This window comes from Anarhichas minor, unplaced genomic scaffold, assembly GCF_050575085.1.
Source record: "Anarhichas minor isolate MPS153535 unplaced genomic scaffold, ASM5057508v1 ptg000073l, whole genome shotgun sequence".
NCBI classification, from domain to species: domain Eukaryota; kingdom Metazoa; phylum Chordata; class Actinopteri; order Perciformes; family Anarhichadidae; genus Anarhichas; species Anarhichas minor.
The window spans coordinates 1,813,157-1,834,244 of record NW_027466519.1 but is presented as its reverse complement, the minus strand read 5'-3'; the positions used below and the strand labels follow the sequence as shown (position 1 = coordinate 1,834,244).

At 40.8% G+C, this 21,088-nt stretch overlaps 1 protein-coding gene across 1 annotated transcript; it reads right to left on the bottom strand.

The window, feature by feature from the left end:
- slc26a1 (solute carrier family 26 member 1) lies at positions 1 to 11,945 on the bottom strand. The gene is given in 9 exon segments (XM_076079819.1): positions 1 to 2,106; positions 2,239 to 2,526; positions 2,738 to 2,921; positions 3,360 to 3,591; positions 3,697 to 3,943; positions 4,267 to 4,473; positions 4,556 to 4,995; positions 4,998 to 5,021; positions 11,903 to 11,945. Coding segments are annotated over 9 exon segments (2,244 nt in total). The 3' UTR covers positions 1 to 1,527.
- Positions 11,946 to 21,088: the final 9,143 nt, after the last annotated feature.

Sequence of the window (21,088 nt, the reverse complement as noted above, 5' to 3'; positions counted from 1 at the left end):
TTCACTAAAAACAGTTTAATTCAAGTATTGAACATTAAGGAAGTGTTTGTACTGTGTAGGAATGTTGAATGTCAACACTGTCAACAATGAAAGTCCAGCAGACTACACGTTTCTACAAATCTAAAACACGTGATGATTTAAGTTCCATTAATACATGGAAACAGTTCGATAACAAAATAAGTGTAGGAAAATATAAATTGTTAAGTTTCTAAATTTTACAAACACAAATTTCTATATTTTAATACAATGGCGGTTCATCAAAAGTTCATGATAAAGTAGTAAAAGTAAAAATGCATCCTTTTTTAAGTATAACATAAATTGGGGTACTTTCAAGACCAATGTTTGCACTTGGCAGCAACAGGATAAAAGACTTAAGGAAAAACAGTGATTTAATAACTAAGAGAATAAATCTGCTCAACACAAAACATTTGATTCAACAAACCAGTACTGGCGAAGTACAGTATGTGGCATCACCTGCTGCTATCAGTTTAGATATACATTTCAGAAGCACCCGAGAAGAGATTGCAGAGGTGTGTAAATCCTTTATTTTTACAAGAACAGATCTAGAACAGGTAGAGCTGCCATTAATGGGTCACCAGAGAACAGGGCAAGAGTACAAGTATGTTGTGATGAGCCATGGTTTTAAAGGCAAGGCTGTCTCGGTGCGAGACCGAAGCTGAAAAAGCACTCCTCGTGGGACACGTAAAGCTTCTGTTCCCGCCACGGACGAGTGCTTCTTCTTTAAGTCAGGAAGAGTTTAATTAATAACTGGCCTTTAGACATGATTTTGAGCTCCAATGTCACAGTTGGAAGGTCAGGCAATACTGCTAATAGTGGCTGAATCTTCATGTGTGAACTCTGGACTCCTGGATCAGAGCCATTATGTACTTTGGCAAAAGGCTTCAAGTGATATAAAAAGTGAAAACAGCTTTCAGTCAACGTTGCTTTTGACAGAGTGACACAAATGTGTTGTATGACTCGGATATTAATCAGCTCTTAATAGGAACAAACCAGGGAGTTTGACTACGTCGGGCCTTGTGCCTGTTACCCTTACCTGCTGTCATTTTGTGGTATTTCCATCTGCTTCTCCTGTATTGAAAAAATTGCATCCAAAAATCAGCTGGATGAGTCAAAGCTTGGATTGCAGAGGTTTGCTGAACCACATGCTGTGCTTCCTTATGTTTTGTAAGGCCACCGTAGAGGACAGTTAGGAGGGAGCGTTTACAGACTAAGCTAGCACAATGGTCTGTCCACAAATTTCATTCTTAAAAATTCCAGTGTATTTGGAGAAAACTGTCTATGATATATGTCGGAACCAAATATTCCGGTGTTAAAGGGCACAAAGCATCAAACAATGAATTGATAGGATACTTTTCCTTATTGAATCCTCTTGGTTACCCCATTATTTCTGGAACAAAGCTTCCTAGATAGCGACCTCAAAGCTAACTCGCAGTATGCAGTATTGTCATAGACGGCATAACCTCATATCATGATAGCATACCTAAACTCCTTCTTCCTCCAGCTGTTCTAAACCACAGAGTCTTCTAACCTGCTCTCTGCTGCTGCAGATGTACTGTTTGCATGAAGAACCGCCGTGTGAACTGTATGAAACAGCAGGCTGCTCATGTCTTTGTCATTTTCCCCAAAGAATTGTCCTTTCTGCAGGGCATCAATGACTGAGGTGTTGCAGTTGGAGAGGAGCACGCTCACACTTATCTCTTTATATTCACTGACCAGCCCTTTAAATGTGGCCATGCCTGTTGAGTCAATGAAGGGTATGGCCGAGCAGTCTAAGACTATTGTGTGGAAAGCCAGTTCTCTTTGTACAAGTCCGATTACAACAGAGTTGTTTTTATCCCCATTTGCCTTGCCAAGCTTTGAGGACATCTCTCTGGCCTTCTTCTCTGCCTTTCTCCTCTTAGTCAGCTCCAAAAAAGGTTCAACTCCGACAGCTTTGTAGAGTGATTTTAGGAATGAGTCCTTGTTGGCGTAGTACAGCGGAGCCTGGAAGCGGAATACCTGAACCCGAGGTGGGGCCATAAGGTTCTTGTACTCGTCCAAGTCCTCGTAAAGATCAGTGTCCTTGGCCCGGCCCAGGAGAGAGACCTGGCATCAGACATCAGATTAGATTAGATCATGAGATAACCAAAGGCCAATAATTGTCTTTTTACATGCTGGAATTATTGTCATTTGTATCAGCTTTCCAAAACCATTATCAGCATTAAGTCTATTCCTCACCTTTGCGTTCTGGGTCATAAAAATGACGCAGATCATGGAAAACAATACTCCGACCATGAGGCCCAGCTCCACACTGATCAGAGCCGTGGCTGACATGGTGACCAGCCACACAATGCCGTCGTTCCGGCTGGCACGCCACTTAGCTGGGACATCCTTGAACTTCCTCAGTGCCCCACGAAGGCTTACAATGATGATACAGGCAAGAACACACTTCTGGAGGGCGTAGAAGAAAGGCGCAAAGAAGAGAAGGACGAGAAGGACAACCATGGCGCTTATCAGACTGGAAATCTGATGGAAGAGCAGAGAAATGGAGAGAAAAAGAGACGGAGGAAGAAAGAGAGGTTTTGTAGTGAGCATGAACAGATACAATGCGGTATGTTTTGCTCCTCAGGACAGACTTTAGTGATGTTCCTAGAAACCATTCCCTCAGGCAAGGAAAGCAAGAACTTGCCAACTTTAGGGAAGCATCTCAAACTATTTTCAAAAGTAGGAAATTCACCTGTGTCTGGCAACCGGTTGAGTCCTTCACCATGGTTTTTGCCAATGCTGCACTGGTGGTGAAACAGTGGAAGAAGGAGGGGATGATATTACAAAAGCCGATGGCCAGCATCTCCTGGTTGGGACGAACCGTGTAGCCATTTTTCTTGGCAAACATCTCGGACAGCGACACCGTGAAGGCAAAACTGCAGGATAAAATGAAAGTCGGTTTACCAATTGAGCCTGTGAATTAGTCTTTGCTCTTACAAGCATGTGAAGAACTGATGTAAACGTCCAACAGAAGTGTAAATGAAATAGCATTTCATCTTCCCCATACAATTACTACTTAGGGAGAGATAGCTTTATTTTTTTGCATCTTTAAAACGTATTAATTAAGACTCAATTGATATCTCTTTAAACAGTTTCAAAGCATATTAAAATGCTGATTGGCGAGTGGTTACCATCATTCAAATGAGCCAATATATGTTTTTCAGATAGAGTACAAACTGTCCATAGTTTTATGAATTTTGAAGAGATGCAATCAGATAATGAGGGCATGTATTCCTCCATACAGCTTTAACAATCCATATAACAGAAACACGTGGATGCCAAGCAACCATGTTGTTAAATATGTTACACATTACCTAATGACTGCCAAAGGAATGGCATCCAGTATCAACCGTGGCATCAGAGTAAAGCTGGGCACCTGGGGAGGAATGAACCCTGTGGGGATGTGACCGGATACACTGGAGCCATAATTGCTGTTCAGCTCCCCAAAATGGCTGGCCAGGGTAGCTCCAGCCACAACTATCAGCTCAGTCGGCAGAGGGATCTTAAGACGATCCTTGTAGCGCTCCTGGATCTCTTTCCCTGCCACTACAATAACAAAAATACTAGTGTTATTCCATATCAAAGACAGTTAAGAATTTGCTTTTTAGAGTGTTGTATATCATTAACACATGAGGCCATTTGTAACTTTACCTAATACAGAGATACAGATGGTGCTAGTGATGAGGTCACACAGGTTGGCCTTATGAATGTTGGCGAAGATGTTGAACCAGGTGACGACAACTGTGCCGTAGCCCTGGTGACGGGGGATCTTTAGTCCCAACAGGTATTTAGCCTGCACGGTGAGGATGGTGAAAGAGGCTCCCGTGGCAAAACCATCAAGCATTGGAGCCGAAAGGTATACAGAGACGAAGCCTAGCCGAAACACGGCCATCACGACCTGGTGAGGAGATTTTAGGAGGTGGAGCGGGGAGAGGAAGACGTACAAAACAAGAGGGATGGGAGATGGATGGGAATAAAAACGTGAGTCACTTATCAAATGAAATATCAAGTATGATATAAGTACAGCCTCAAAGACTCTTTGGTTTACATTTTTACATTATTGCCCATTTATGATGTTGTCATCGTGCCACTATTACTATCATCCCCATCGCCCTGCCACAGAAACTGCTTGCAGAACTTCACTATAACTAGATAATAATAAAATGAGGGCCTAAAAGCATTTTCCAAAGCGCTACAAAAAAATGCACCTGCATATATTACCTGATAGACGCCGACCAGGAAGGTGAGGGCAGCAGCGATGCTGATGGAGTAACACTCCTTCCCACACTGCAGACCCATTAGCTCCACAGTGTGAAGTTTACCAGCGGTGAGGTTAGTGCCCAGTGTGGCATTAAACACATCAGGGCCAGACGCTGTGGAGTCCTCATTGAGGTCAAAACCTGCCAGGAACATCTCCTTATACACCACCTGCATAAGTAGAAGTCTTAATTAATCTATTAAGTAAAACACAAGAAATACAACTGTAAAAGACTGTGATCCATTGCAGTACCTGTCCAACCATGAGGCTCATGAGGCTGAAGATCCCCACAGAGACATGTCTGGACGTCCCCATGAGGAAGTAGATGATGTTGGCGTAAAATGAGGTGTATAAACCATAGATGGGACCCACTCCTGCCAGCAGGCAGTAGGCGATGGCCTGCGGTACCAAGATGATACCGATGATCACCCCGGACATCAAATCGCCCCAGACGTACTCGCGGAGCTTGTATTTAGGCAGCCAGCGCACAACGGGGAAGAACCCGGTCAGGGTGGATCGGACTCTGGGCACCGAGCAGGTCACACCCTGCTTCAGCTTGGATTTGAGCACTGAAACCGTGGGCTGTCGCTGGCGAGCCCGACGTTCCAGGACAGGTGGCGTGACCTTGGTGACCTCCTCCATGGTCTTAGGGAGGAAGAGGAGGCAGCAAGGTGAGAGGAAGAGGGAGGGGAGGTGGATAATGTGGTCAGCTGTGCTCCTGTGAGATCATCATCAGAGAAAAAGGAGGCGGGGAGAGAGGGGTACAGGACAAAGATAGGGAAATGGAAACAGTGAATATCACTAGAGATGACTTCAGTCCAGAAATAAAATATGATATCTTCCTGTTAGGTCACTTTCATACTAAGCATGTTTGCTGTGGTATCTTTGAATTCTGGGGCATTTACTCATTCACCTGGGGGCTATTTCTCTTTTTTTGGGTTGGTACATCATCCTTTAAACTTCTCAATCAGCCCTTTCAATGTTCAGTCAGGATTATGAATTCAGTGTTTTACGGTGGTTGACTTTCTCATTTCCAAAACAACTCCATGTGCAAATCAAATAGTAAACCCAAGACAATTGTCCTGTTAAACTTCAATGAATAGTTGTGCAACAGTACAGGCCGTACAGCATCTTTTATGGTAAAGGTGATGGACTAACATTTTGTCAGTTGTTAATGAGCTCCTTTTTCCAGAACACAGGTTAATCAGTGACTAAGACGTATAGTTGTGAGCATGTGATAGTACTGTAGGCATCTGTAAATTATTATAAACATACAGTGTTGGGTTATTTTGTCCACTGTAGTCCAAATCTTTGCCAGTCCTTCACCTGAACTGCATCTATGTTTTGACACTTTAACTATTCACTACACTGATAGGTCTGCCAGTGCTGCACCCCTTGTTGGTTATCTGTACATGCTCTGATGTGTTGCGGTCTGATTGAGGCTAAGTGAGGACAGGGCCTTTATGAAAGTATGCCAAAGCAATAGGTGAGCTAGGAAAATGTCTTTATATGGACTGCGAGAAAACCGTAAAATCGATCTTGGAGCTGCTTATGGGAAATAGAAAGGTCTCTAGATATGGACATGTTTAGCCCTGTTAGCTAAATAGCTCGATGGCGATTTGACGGATTGCCATCAAACTTCGGACAGAGCAGAGTGAAATAGGTTTCTTTGACTTTGCTTTGTGTGTGTGTGTGTGTGTGTAGTTGGAGGAACTCAGGCCCGACAGAGAAAGCAGAGGAGATGCTCGCTTCAGCGTCATTAAAAATTACACCAAAACATTCAAAAGTACCAATAAAAATGCAACTCTCAGAGAAACCTTCAAATGTCAAAAGTTTTTGATTGTAAATTATAGCATGATTTTTTCTTTGGTGCTCCTGCAGATCTTGCTCTCTAATGTGATATTTTTATAATGTACATAATCAATTCTCGAGTGGTAAAAAATTGTTAAATTTAGCACCAAATCATTGTAATAAATGGTATCAACAACTTACGAGACCATATACTTCCGTCATCATGTTCTAAGCCCTTTATTTCTGATTTATGAATAGAAGAACTTGTGCTTCATGTCAAATGAATCTTTAAGTTCTTAGCTTTCAGATGATGTATACCACTTCTATGTGGCACATGCTGTTGACCTTTTATCTACCCCTGAACATCCCCCGCCCCCCCCTTTCCCCTACAGAAAAAGGGTCAGAATGATCAGGGGTTAAAACTATACTTTGTTTGAGTCAGCGTTACATGATGGTCTAAATTCAATTTCAGTGTGTTTCCACGGAAAATCATACCATGAAACTGGTTCAATTGTTTTTAGAAACCATAACTGATCAGATGAAAGCCATAAAAGACATTCATGACACTCATGAAGGAAACTAGTGATCGACGGGTTGCAGAAAGCCTTTCTCACAAGGTTAGCATGTTTTCAGAAGCAGCTGCGTCTCAGCGGAGAGATTACCACATAAACCATTAAACACTTTAAATGATGTGTTATTATCAGCCTCTGCCATCACAACACAGGTACGTGGTGTGATTTAGACTTCCTGTAGCAGCGCCAGCAGCTGTCACGGACCGATATGACAGGGGGATGAAGAATAGAGGAATGAGTTATTTTTGGTGTACTTAGATCAGATTTGTCGTTTGCTTTTTTCTGTCTTTTCTTCTTTTCTTTTTCTTTTCTACTCGCTGTTTCTTGGCAGTTTTACTTTGCTTTGCAAGAATTGCTCACTTTGCATGGAAAACAAACCAATACAGAGGCCAGTCTGTGTTCATATGCGTCTTATAAATCCAACTTGACCTTTTTAACAGATAAAAGACACGGGAGATAAATAATGAGCCTGCTACAATTTCCCCAAAAAAGAGACCAAGAACTACTTCACATTTGTGCTCAACACTGCTGCCATCAAAATGTCCACCCAAACAAGGATTTCTTTCAAGAAACACACCTGATTGACTGCTGAGCATGGCAGGAGTCACGCTGAGGACCTTTTGGAACCAAATAATACGATTTATTTCAGCGTCAAGCCTGAACAGTGCTGGAAACATTTGATCAAAGCGGTTTCTGTAAACCGTTTCCAATCACTGTTGATCATGTGATAAAGGAATCACCACTTCATGCTCAGAAATTACCATAGACTGTGTAGCTTCCTTTCATTGCCTTTCATGTAAAGTTAAAGTCTTTTTTATCTAGTCATGTTACAAGTCTACAGGGGTGAAAATAACTGGCTTCTCAGCTTAAACAGCTCTGTGTTACTGAAAACTCAGAGAGGACTCCTTATTCACCAATTTAAATCAATCAAGTCATATAAGGTCTTCAATATCAACTTTTTTTAATCCACTGCAGTTGACTACAACTGAAATATAATGAATGGTTATGTATTAGGCATGTGCAGATATATAAAAACATTAAGGTATGATTGTGGTGACCGAAAGTATAAAGATATCCTAATTTTTTGACAAATATGACTTTTAAAAACATTATACGTCAGTCAGACCCTGAGTTGCTGAGTCTTCGAACGTGACGTAACCGTGACAGCTGGTAGTTTCACCACTTTACAACCAAATTAAAATCCGTTCAATTTGCACAAGAATTTAGCAAGAGCCCAATACTCTTCAGACTTCCAAATTTGCTTTGTGGCTGATTGTTGATTTGCAGAACAGGTGCTTTTAAAAAGATGCAAATCATTCTCCAACCCTTAATGTTTAACTGAACTTGCAAAGCCAACAGTCGACAGGTTTTAACATCATTAAAGAAACAGTGACTACTACTAAAATGACATTCCCACGTGCTTGACTTTAATAAACTAGATACAAGAGGACTCATGTGGAAAATGACTCATGAAAAAAAATAAAAACTGGCTAGTTTCAAGGCTAAAGAAAGGACCAACCAACAACTCTCCAATTCAAGTAATAGTTTCTAAAATCAGGGAACTTATCAGCAGAACACTCTCTGAAAATCAAGTCAAACCGAAATGGGAAATCCTCCTGATTGGAGCATTAGAGCAGAACTGTAGGACGTCATGTTCAAAAGTAGTTACTCCAACAATTAACGACAGTAGACATTCTTAAATTACCTATGAAATAACGTGTGTGCCGCAGACATCTTATCACTTGCAGATGATCAAAACTGTGCTCCCCACAGCACATTTTTCTACTCCCCAGCTCCAGTCGTATTATCACTACTCTTAAGATGCTTTCCAGAAGGACTAAAAAACAACTTTGAAAAGCATCAGTGGTTCTTTCTTAGACACACAGTTACAGTCATTCATGTGTGACAACACACTCACCTGCAGAGTCACTGGCACAGGGTCAAACAGGACCACGGGTCTCTGAGGTGTCTGGTTTAAATCAGCTGTGTCGGCTGCCCTTAACTTCTTCTCATTCTCTTCCACTCTTTATACGTCTCTCTCTCTCTCTCTTTCTCTCTAATGGCATCCGAGCAGCCGGACAACAGGAAACGAGAGTTTGATCTCTGCTGGATAAATAGTGAGATAAGAGCAGCCCTTTGCTCACCCTCAATCACCCTATTGGCTCGGTCAACAAGAGTGGGTGGGGCTTGTCAAAATGTGCACCAACTAAAAAGCATTTGTGTGTGTGTGTGTGTGTGTGTGTGTGTGTGTGTGTGTAGAGGAGGCAACTCTGGGCAAGAGGTTGAATCCAGTCAATATTTTACTGAATACTGAAGTATATCTGCCCTGCAGGAGGCCAGGGCCATGCAATCACCTTTTGCAAAAGTGAGCACAGACCCGTAAGTCAGCATGTCATGCTGTTTACATACATCCTAGAGTGGACTACATAGCAAACAGAAGATAAAGCCCTGTTATCTGTGTGAACGGCACCAGAAACAACCTATATATACAGTTGTGTGAAAAAGTGTTTGCCCCCTTCCTGATTTCTTATTTTTTTGCATGTTTGTCACACTTAAATGTTTCAGATCATCAAACAAATTTAAATATTAGACAAAGATAACACAAGTAAACACAAAATGCAGTTTTTAAATGAAGATTTTTATTATTAAGGGGAAAAAAAAATCCAAACCTACATGGCCCTGTGTGAAAAAGTGATTGCCCCCCCCCCTGTTAAAACATAAATTAACTGTGGTTTATCAAAGTAATTGAGATCTATCAGTCTGGAAAAGGTTACAAAGCCATTTCTAAAGCTTTGGGACTCCAGCGAACCACAGTGAGAGCCATTATCCACAAATGGCGAAAACATGGAATAGTGGTGAACCTTCCCAGGAGTGGCCGGCCGACCAAAATTACCCCAAGAGCGCAGCGACGACTCATCCAAGAGGTCACAAAAGACCCCAGAACAACATCCAAAGAACTGCAGGCCTCACTTGCCTCAATTAAGGTCAGTGTTCATGACTCCACCATAAGAAAGAGACTGGGCAAAAATGGCCTGCATGGCAGAGTTCCAAGATGAAAACCACTGCTGAGCAAAAAGAACATAAAGGCTCGTCTCAGTTTTGCCAGAAAACATCTTGATGATCCCCAAGACTTTTGGGAAAATACTCTGTGGACTGACGAGACAAAAGTTGAACTTTTTGGAAGGTGTATGTCCCATTACATCTGGCGTAAAAGTAACACGGCATTTCAGAAAAGGAACATCATACCAACAGTAAAATATGGTGGTGGTAGTGTGATGGTCTGGGGCTGTTTTGCTGCTTCAGGACCTGGAAGACTTGCTGTGGTAAATGGAACCATGAATTCTGCTGTCTACCAAAAAATCCTGAAGGAGAATGTCCGGCCATCTGTTCGTGACCTCAAGCTGAAGCACACTTGGGTTCTGCAGCAGGACAATGATCCAAAACACACCAGCAAGTCCACCTCTGAATGGCTTAAGAAAAACAAAATGAAGACTTTGGAGTGGCCTAGTCAAAGTCCCGACCTGAATCCGATTGAGATGCTGTGGCATGACCTTAAAAAGGCGGTTCATGCTCGAAAACCCTCCAATGTGGCTGAATTACAACAATTCTGCAAAGATGAGTGGGCCAAAATTCCTCTACAGCGCTGTAAAAGACTCATTGCCAGTTATCGCAAACGCTTGATTGCAGTTGTTGCTGCTAAGGGTGGCCCAACCAGTTGTTAGGTTTAGGGGGCAATCGCTTTTTCACACAGGGCCATGTAGGTTTGGATTTTTTTTCCCCCTTAATAATAAAAACCTTAATTTATAAACTGCATTTTGTGTTTACTTGTGTTATCTTTGTCTAATATTTAAATTTGTTTGATGATCTGAAACATTTAAGTGTGACAAACATGCAAAAAAATAAGAAATCAGGAAGGGGGCAAACACTTTTTCACACAACTGTATATACGTCTATAAGCAAATACACTCAGATTAGATCAGTGTTGTGTGGGAAAGGGGAACTAATAAGTTGTACCATGCCAGGTTGAATCAAAACCAACAAACTGTATTGTAATGCTACTGTTTTACATTTACTGTGTATATTAAGTATTTCTTTTTTATCATATACATTTGTAAAAATGGAATCTGAGCTAATAATCAGATGCGTAAGACATGCACCTAAATCTGACCTGCTAATTTAAGAAAAGGAATCCTATGTTGATCAAACTTATCAAAACTCCCCCATGTGATCATTTTAAAAGTGGTTTAATACTCTCATTAAATGATTTATAGTCAACCAACCAGAGCAAAAGTGAACCCACTGCTCCTTTTGTCATTCAGCTAAATAATTAAAACAATACTAATTTTTAAACCCTTCTTTTTCAAGTTGTTGAGGAAATACATTACGTTTCTTTCTGCCAGTTCTAATGCCAAATCACAGCATTTCTTTTTCTCCGCTACATTTATTTGAGAGCTTTAATCCCTTTGCCGACTGAGATTATAAATAGAGAAACATAATAAATCAACTAATGACTGATGATGCATTATTATAGGTACCCAGCAGTAGGCCTATATAAAGTCTTAGCTTCACTTTTACCAGCTGCAACATTATTATAGTATTTTTTTACATTGTAGTGTATTGCTATTTTTACTAAGGTAAAATATCTGAATATGTGTTGAGCCCCAGTTGGTTTTTCTTCCTGTAGTTTCTTGGCGTGTTAGCTTTTCTAGAATGTGTATTACGATAAATCAAACCGTTTTGTACTAGTATACATTGACATACCAGTTTAGGCTTCAGAGACTTAACTTCAACGGCATTGTAATACTGTCATTGTAATGTAATGTTATCATTAATGAGAAACAAGACCCAGAGATTAAGAGAGAGCTTCTGATTTTCTGTATAATCATCACTAAAATTCACTAACTGAGACAAGTGGGTCTGTGTGTGTTTGTAGACGTGTGTGGGTGTGTCCCTGTGTGCATTATATGCTGGACTGAATAGCATCGTTGTCAGTGCAAAAAAAGCAGACAAAGCCGAACAATCGGAACATGTGAGGAGTTTTCCGCCTGTCTTGTCGCCTTAGTTGACCCCTCTCCCTTCAGTCTGAGAGGATTACTGCACTGTTCCTTTAAATCCACTGGCAGCATCGTCTGTCTGCCCCACCGTCTACAAACTGCATCCTCTGTCCAGCATGAATTTTTGGACACCGTTTGTCTGTTGTCCTTGTAATTGACAAGTCAAACGAGGAAGGACTCACCCAAAGAGGACCAGAGGAGTGAACAGTAGGCAGCATCAGCCATACCTCCCTGACTGGTGCCTCTGCATCCACCATCAGTCTGTCAATTTGTCCCCTCTGCTGCTCACTGACTGCCTCTGTCTTCTTCCTGCTTCCTGCTGCAAAGCATGATGGGAGCACCCCCCTCGTCTCGTTCCTGTCTGCAGATTGGAGCCGAGCAAAGAGGGAGGGGAGAGAGGAGGGGCTGTTGCCAGTGGATGATGGTTACCATGGTGACTAAGCTTCTGCTGATGTGCATGTGTCCATGTGTGCATGTGGGTATTTGGACTGCAGCTGCCTTAGTTAGTGATTCCTGTTTTTTTTTTAAAAGAGACAATTACCACTTCACATGTCTATGTTTATGCACCTTATCAAGAGCATCATCATCATCCAAAGACTGTTAGAAACACATCACCCATGAGCCACACATGATTACCATCGGCCCTGTTTTGAGTCAATCCCACAAACACTGTCCTGCTGCTCATTAAAACACCACAGAGAGCCAATGATTTTCAGATTTCAGATGGAGTTGAGACCTGGTTGATTCTAATCACAATAATGTCTTTCAGCAACTTTCTACTCACCCGCGTCTTATTTTTTGTCACTATGAACACGGACGATACGACAGATCCTCCCTGTCGGTAATGTATGAACCTGTGAGTTTCCCTCAAAACTAGTGCAAAACAAATTCCACAATACTACTTATATATATATATATATATATATATATATATATATATATATATATATATATATATGTGTGTGGTTTTATGATTAAGTACTTAAAGCTGGAATATTTTTATATTGACAGTGACATTGACAAACCAACAGATAAATATCACTCCATTTCTCCTCATATGAAAGATTATCTGAAGTGTTTCATTGTCTTTCACCTCTTTGTTTTTGTTTTCTGGCACACATTTTTGCATTTTTGCTTCATGCTTATCAGCGCTATCTGCTCAGCCTCGAACTCAGACAAAGTTAGTGTCTAGCTGGTGAACAAAGTGGAGCATTTGGCAGCTAAAGAGCCATACTTTCACTTTCACCCAGGTGACTTACTGTCACGTAACTTCCATACTTAAGTAATGCCACTTCCGCATTTATTGTAACCCAAATGTTGACTTATTTGGGTCATTACTACTTAAGTAACGCCAATTCCGTATTTATTTCAAACCAAGCGTTGACTTTCATACTTAAGTAACATCTCTTCCGTACTTGAACTGACAGCTGCACTGTCTTACAATCTTTTCCTGAACCCAACCAAGCATTTGTTGCTTTCACACAATTCTGTTGCAGGATGAGATATTAAAGAAAAACAACCTGTAAACACTGTGAAAAGATAAACTTGTCAGACCTTCTCCAAACACAGAGACAATGTTTACCTTCACTTTCTGATAACCCCGTGATGCCACCACTTAACCTTCTCTTCTCCCCCAGCATTTCCCAAGGGTTACAAGGGTCCTACAGCAGAACCGTGAAGAGTTTATCCATTCTACTTATTATTAACCCTTTGAATTGTCTCTGAGGAACGTGAATGTTTTAAGGAAGATAAGCTGTAACACAGGAAAGGTCACGCACACAACATTCCATGCTGTCAAGTCGTCGCTTACTTAAATCATCTCTAAGAAAGTTAAAGGCCTGGTATCAGTGTTTGAGTGAGGTTAGGTATAAAGAGAGGCATCCTGTTGACCTGTTGACGGAACAAATCAGTGAGGTGAAACGTTTCTCACCCTGAAACTCACAGGTTCTTCAAATTGCCCTCGCACCTTTCTCAGAACATCACACGTTTGGTGCCTTGGACCAACTTTGAATTTTGCGTTGGCGGTGACTATGGAAAAAGTTCGCATTAATGTCCATGCAGCCATACTCCTGTGCAGTGCTCCAGGAAGTTGCAGTCCAGTAAACATCTTCCATGAGTAATCATTGTTTTAGTTAAAATGTTACCAGCAGCATGAAAAAATGCGAACGTTTGCTATTTGCTAATCAACCGGATAAACAACGTAACAATTTACAAGGTTATTTGCTTTCACAGACAAAAATAAGCTAAATCAAACTGCTGCCTCTGATTCAACCCTCTTACTGTTTGATGGTTTTTTGGCTAAATCAAACTGTAAATATTTTTAACAGCTATTCGGCCATGAACAGTCACTGACAGCTTCAATAAAGGGTGCAAGAAAAGAACACCTGAATCATTAACTTAAACACCAAACCAAAATGTCGGAAACTTTCTTTCCTTCTTTCTTTCCATTTTAACAAACACCTTTAGAAGTTCCTCCTTCTACTCAATTGACTTGATTGCTAATTGATTGCACCTGTGGCAGGTATATTTAAGTGACCTGAACCCCCCCCCCCCCAGAAGATGTAAGCACAGATGAACGTTTGAGGACTGAAATGTTTGCCATTGATAGGTGTAAATGAGTGCACACAATAATTAGTATGTTTTTTTGGCAATTTGCAATGCAACTGCAATGCTGAAGGCTGTTGTTTTTGTACATTTTTTTTAACTGAAAATGATTGAAGTGTGGAGTTTGAAATCAGCAATAAAACCTGCAGAGGTTGTCAAATAATGCTACAATAAAAGCAAAAGCAATAAGTGACAGTTTAGGTTTTGTGTTGCACAACTGTAACATGTCCATGGTTGTTTAATAGGCCTTTTTTTAAAACAGAAGATACGTCTTGTCATGGTAGGAAAAGCACAGGTGTCACGAATGACGTTAACGGTGGCTCTGTTCAGTTCAAGTGTCCCGGTAAGTCACGACAGAGTGACGGTGCACAGTACCAGGACCCTGAAACCAAAACAGCTACATTTAATTCAATAGTTTTATTTATTTTTTTACAGCTGTGCTTATACTGTGACATATCAAACTGTTTATGGTGTCCACAATATAAAGTCACAGTCAACCTGAACAAATAAATAATATTTTAGTTGCTTGTGTTGTAGCTACATCTAGTGGCAGTGTGGAGATAAGGCGGTAGGGTGTTAACATTACAGCAACTGATGCTGCTTTCTTTCTCCCTGCAGTCTGATAACTGAACACGCTCAATGTGCAGTTCTGTGTGCCAATTCACACATTCTTCATGCAGGATGGTAGCAGTATTTGCAAGCAGGTTGTGGGTCTCAGTGCTCATTCCACGTGGCTTATTGTGTTGGCATAGTTGTGTCTAGCTGCATACCTGGTGCTATTTATTTGTCTCAAACGAGGCTAATGACCAGGCTCAGGGTCACCCGTCTGGTAGGAGAGTCAGTCCTGTATGGTTCCCATAGAGAAGCTCGGGGGAGGTGGGGAGGTGTTCATTCAACAAACCAAATCCTTGAAGTCTTTTAATTCTTATACTTCCTCTAAAGCAGGGATTCCCAAAGTGTGTGCGAGAGGAAAAATGTAATGGTGGTCTAATGGTGTAATAATTAATATTAAATGTAATTTTCACAAAATAAAAACATGAATTATAAAAATTCCCTTTGTAAGATTTAAATTTAAAATTAAAAACGTACAATTTAATAAATAAATGCACTTTAGCTCCTGCCGCCAGACTGTCTTTTACCTACACTAGCTAGCCTAGCTTGTGCAGCTAACGTCAGCTAACAGCTAACTTCATTCATTCAGCAACGTTCATGCAAATATGCTAAACTGGCTGAAATCGGGGAAACTGTCAGGTGGGACATCTGAAGCTATCAGTCATAAAAGAGGAGAGGGACAGACAGAGAGAGAGAGAGGAATCGGAGGCGAGAGGAACGGAGAGGTGCGTTAGGGAGAGACCGGGAGAAGAAATCGAGCCGGAGTCAGAGAAAGATGAGACGGAGGAGACCGAAAAGGAGGAAGGGATTGCACAGACAAATCGGGAGCACATAGGGCTAAACCTTAGCTGTTTCCTGTGAAGATGGAAGTTTATTTTGAAAAGACAGTATGCATGTAACAAGCGAAAACAGACTCATGTTGCTGGACTTTTGCAGGAAAAATGCACGAAAAGTGAGGAGTAATTTTTCGTAAGATATCAATAAAACGGGGATGAATTTATATCATTGTATAAAGAGAGTGACATGAGAAGATCAATCTCATGTCTGTAAGTTAAATCAGCTATAATCACTATTTTAAAGTGATTAGTGACTCGTCTAAAACATTTAAAAAAGGAATAACTTCAATAGAATCATTCTATACACTGTAGCTTCTTTACATTCTATTAGAATGTAAAGAAGCTACATTGTATAAGAATGTAAAGTGTTGCCTTTTCTTTTCTTTCCACAACAACGTAATTTTGTCAGGTTGATAAAAAAATGTCACTTTACTTCCTGATATTATTGTTATTTTACCGCAGGGGTGTCCAAACTTTGTCCAAACCGCAGGGGTCTCCGCGATCGCGGAGTCAAGGTGAAAAAAAGAGGAAACGAGAGTGAGCATCAGACTGGGAAAAAAAAGAGGTAATATGATGAAAATGATCTGGGTCTGGGCTTCACTTGGATTGCCAATGCAGATTGCCCAAAGCCACAGTGCGTGGTGTGCAGTGAGGTTCTGGCTAACAGCTGCCCTCTTATTTACGTCGCCTCCTGAACACCAAGCATGCCAGTGCAAATCAAAAGCCCCTTACATTTTTTATATCGAAATTGGAGGAGTTACAAAACAGCCCAAAACAACTGCAGTCTCATTCTATGTATGGTTAATTGTAAATTAAATGTGATGCAATCTGCCTCTGAGCCTGTGCGTGTGTCCTCGCCATCCTTATTGCTCTTTCAAAGTGACGCCTTGTGTAACTGAAAGTTATTGAAACTTTGTTGCAGTGTTTCAGGGCGTTTTCACACCTTCAATTCGTTTGCTTTGTTCTGATTCAGAGATTAATATGATACAATGTTGCAGTTGCCCCTTTGTTCGGTTTGTGTTCACACTGCAACATTTAATAACAGCGGACTAAATATTGTAAACAAACGCCACGCGCGAGCAAACTGTTCTCTCATTGGTCCGATTTCTATGCGGCTATAAATAGGCTCTGTTGCTTCTTCTTTTTTTTAAGGTGTGGGGGATTGGGGGTGCGTGAACCCGGTCGGGATGTAGAAGGGGGTGCGTGGGCTAAAAAGTTTGGGAACCGCTGCTCTAAAGCATAAATCTCACCTTGGTGTCACTCGTCAAAACGAGTGTGGAATAGGCTCACTGTTGCTCCTTGTGGCCACCCACTACAACTGCAGTTCTCACCTTCTGTCAAGTACCAGTGTTTTTGGTCCTCTGGCCTCAAAGGGGAGTAATGAGCCCATTACGGCTTGGTATGCCACAATGGGGTGAAAAAGATACTGCACTAGAAAGTTGGACAAGTGACACAAAGGTCAGATTTATGCCTTATCAACACGGTATTTTGGGGTGTTACAAGAGAAAAGATATGAAGGATAAGGGCTAACTGGTTAGTTTGGTAAAAGTATGTGTGGTTAACTCCCCCATGCACGTCCAGCAATGAGCAGCTCACAGACGCTTCCCTGAGCTTTTCTATGGGAACTATCCTGAACCGGGCTCAGCTCCGGCTTCCTGCTTTGATGTTGAGGCTGACCTCTTACCTCCACAAGAGATAAGTGATAAATCCCCAGGAAGATTTTTAAATCCTATCGCACTTTAAGTCCTTGAGCAAATAATTTTTTCAGTGGACATATCTGTTAGAAAAGCAGATGAGGCTGGATTCACACAGGAACAAAAACTAACACAACTAATTTCTAGCAGCCCATAGAAGGATAAAATACGGGATTGGTGTCTCATGGGGTTAAAGCATATTTTTGCATTCCGTTGCGTACTTCCGAAAAATCTTGGAGCACAAGATGCTTTTCGAAAACCCAGGTCCAGGTCTGGCACTGCTGTGCTATGAGGCAAAGCCTTGAGAGCCTCATGCTTTAGACAGTAAGTAAGCCCAGAGAGATTGTGTTGGAGGCAGTGAGTTTTGAGAGGGCTCACAGAATAATGAATTCCTCCTCTGGATTTTCCCTGATTGGTTAATGGCCAGCAGACTGGGGGGTCTGCACCAATCAACCCATGCAAATCAGTGTGAAGATTGTTTTTAGGGTAAAGGGAATGACTGGGGATAATCGTGTTTGCTGTTACCAAATAGGCTTCCTGACGAGGGGCTTTGTAATTGCCGCCTGCCGCCGCCAACAGCAATAAAGGATTGGTAAAAAATGTGTTTTAGGCCCACACAGGATAATATTAGTCTGTGCTTGATGTTGGTGTTGTCTTACTGAAGACAGAGCTCATGATACGATGTGTAAATCATCAACAGAAAGGCGTGCAAAGACTAAAATAGTCAAGTCCAGCTGCCTAAAATGGGGAAAAAAAATGCATTTTCTTATATCAGTTGACAAGATGTGAGTATTTTCACCATATTTGACTGGTATTGGGTAGTGGTTCTTAAAATAGAGATTGGGGCCTTACAAGTGGTGGCCAAATGATTTTGGGGTTCATGATACATAAGTAGTTTTCTCTGTACAAATGTATTAACTTTGTATTTGTATTAAGTAATGTTTTTGTTGTGTAACTTGGGCGAGTACAAAGTCATGTACTCAGTTGGTTATTGTCTGGTTGTAGTTGGCATGGAGATGGTTTGAAGTTTAAACTAATCTTCATCCTCTGATGGAGGCCACAAGATGTAGCTGAAAGCTCTGCTAAAGGTAGTCAGTGGACCTTGTGATTACAATTTTTGGGAGAACTGTCCCTTCAAAATAAAAAGAAACCACAAAGTTGCGCGAATCAGTGGGATGAAGTGACTTTGGATCATTTTTTAAATGCACACTAATGTTCAACTATTATTCTGAATATGACAATAATATCCAAATTCTACATGGATTATGTGCAAACAGCATATTCATATATTCTGAATTAGGCTTTATTCTGGATTGAGCATTTTCCTCTGTGCTTTGGACACAAACCAACTAGCCGTTTGCAGAGATGCATGCCCGAAAGAAAAGCCCACATTTCTGGTCAGGAAGGAGAAACACTTTTCAAACTACTAACTTCTTTTAAAAATTCTGAAATTTTGCAAAGACTACCTTTTTACCACCGCCGGTTACGTTAATCAGAGTACAGTATATGCACGGCTGCATGTAAACGGGGATATTAGTGGAATTTTCATTTCAACATGAGCCAAGTGAACAGCTTAGTAGGAATATTGTCTTTTTCATAATAAGGGGAAAAATATATATATTTTGTGCATGTAAACATGTCGATGTTTTGGTGTTCAGGAACATGACTCGGAATGAAGAATAGGGTTGCTCCGTAACTACTGGATGCGTAAAGAAGCAACTGTTTGCTAACACGTTCGCCATACAGATACGTATGGTTTAATCAGCCGCAACTACACTATCTATCGACTCTTAATATGACAGTACAATCAAGATCTGGAGAAATGTGCATGGCTTCAAAGACTTGCCACATTTGATATAGCTGATATTAATCAATTTGCACCAAATTGTTGTCAAATTGTCTGTTTATTCATCATCTCCATCACACACAATAACGATGAAATACAGGGCACAGCGGACTAGTAAAAGTTGTCACATTGTAACAAGACATTCATTCAGCTCGTCACCTTTGAAGCTGGACTTTGAGGTTGTGCATTGAAAATAAAAAGGAAAGATGATGAGTTAACCGTTGTTTTCTGAGGCAGGGATGCAGAGAGAAATGTAAATGCGATGACAAAGTGTGGGCGGCTGAGTTGGCGTCACACCTCTGTGTGTCCATCTCCTGATCATGTTGTGACAGACAGGGAGGGAGAGAGAGTTTAGATAAACTGAGCATCAAACATTGGAGAGTTAAATCGGGGTTAGAGGCATTTTTGAAGCTGCCTTTGAATAAGATTAAGTCATGTGAATGGGTGACTAGTGCTACCAAACCCAGTATGCAGCTCGGTAACAATTTTAGCTGTATTTAGATATTTCAGCCTATAATAAGCTTTATTATGGTCAAAAATCACTTAATGCTGCTTTAAAACACAGTTGGACCACGAGACAACTTACAGACGCAGACAAGTCTCTAATTCTTCATCTGAGTGATATTCACCCTGACCTGAATGCTCTATCATGTCTCGTGAGGAAAATATTCATATTGCTTCCTGAAATGTTGCAAATTCTCATTTTCAAGTTCACTGTGGAGGGAACACAACAGATCGCGATTGTGCCGAACAACATGACATAAACTCTCAATTTATTTTAAACTTGTTCTCACTTTTTTAAAGACTGTGTGTGAAATGAGTGCTTCCTAAAATGCTCATAATGTGCCACAAAAACGTTTGAGTTTAGTCAAATGATTATGATCATTTCATGTACATCATTCAGTTCCCTCCTAAAAAACTACAGTGCCTACTTTTTTAGGAAATGAATCAGCCTTTTCTGAAAATGTTTATTTTGTGGGCCAGTCAGTAGAACCCCACTGACAAATTATAAAGAAGTATCCAAGAAAAGCTTTACCTATTTAAAAATAGGAAAAGGCCCAAATATCAAAATTGTAAAATAGATTATTACTTACTTTAATTATAAATATTGAATGTTATTGAGATACTTGATTTGAGGATCACAAGTATCTTCAGAATCATTCCTTCTCTTCGGCCTTCCATCAGCTATAGGCTTGTGGTTCATATCGAGTCCAACAAGGGAAAGAAACATTCGGTGCGTTAACATACTATATATTTGGTGGACAGGCCACATGTAACATCAGTGAAATCTGAAATACTTCTTCCTGTTTCAAGGTGTCTTCTGCATATAATGCACGGTACACATTATCTGCATTTATATACATTTCATGATGATTCTTACCATACTTTTTGAGATACATGTATGGCAGTATATCTGTTTGTATTCTGAATATGTTCTTTCAGTGCTTTTAAAGCATTCTTATTCATTTACAAAACATTAAAGAGTGAATTCCTACTCATGTCTCTTGCAGTAAACGCTTTGTCCCTTGCTGCGGTGATGTAGAGCTGCACTACCAACACAACATCACTGCTGGTTGTGGAACGACATGCGACAAAATTTGAAACTTTCAGCCAGTGGTAAGTGCAACGATATTTTATGTGCCATGAAAGGTTTAGGCAAGTGTTTCATCACAATGGTCAATGATAGAAGTTTTATACGATGCTGTATTTCATCACAAACTGCAAGACTGTGAAGTCGGTCAGTCCTGTTTTTCACATCCTGGGCCTTTGGTGTTT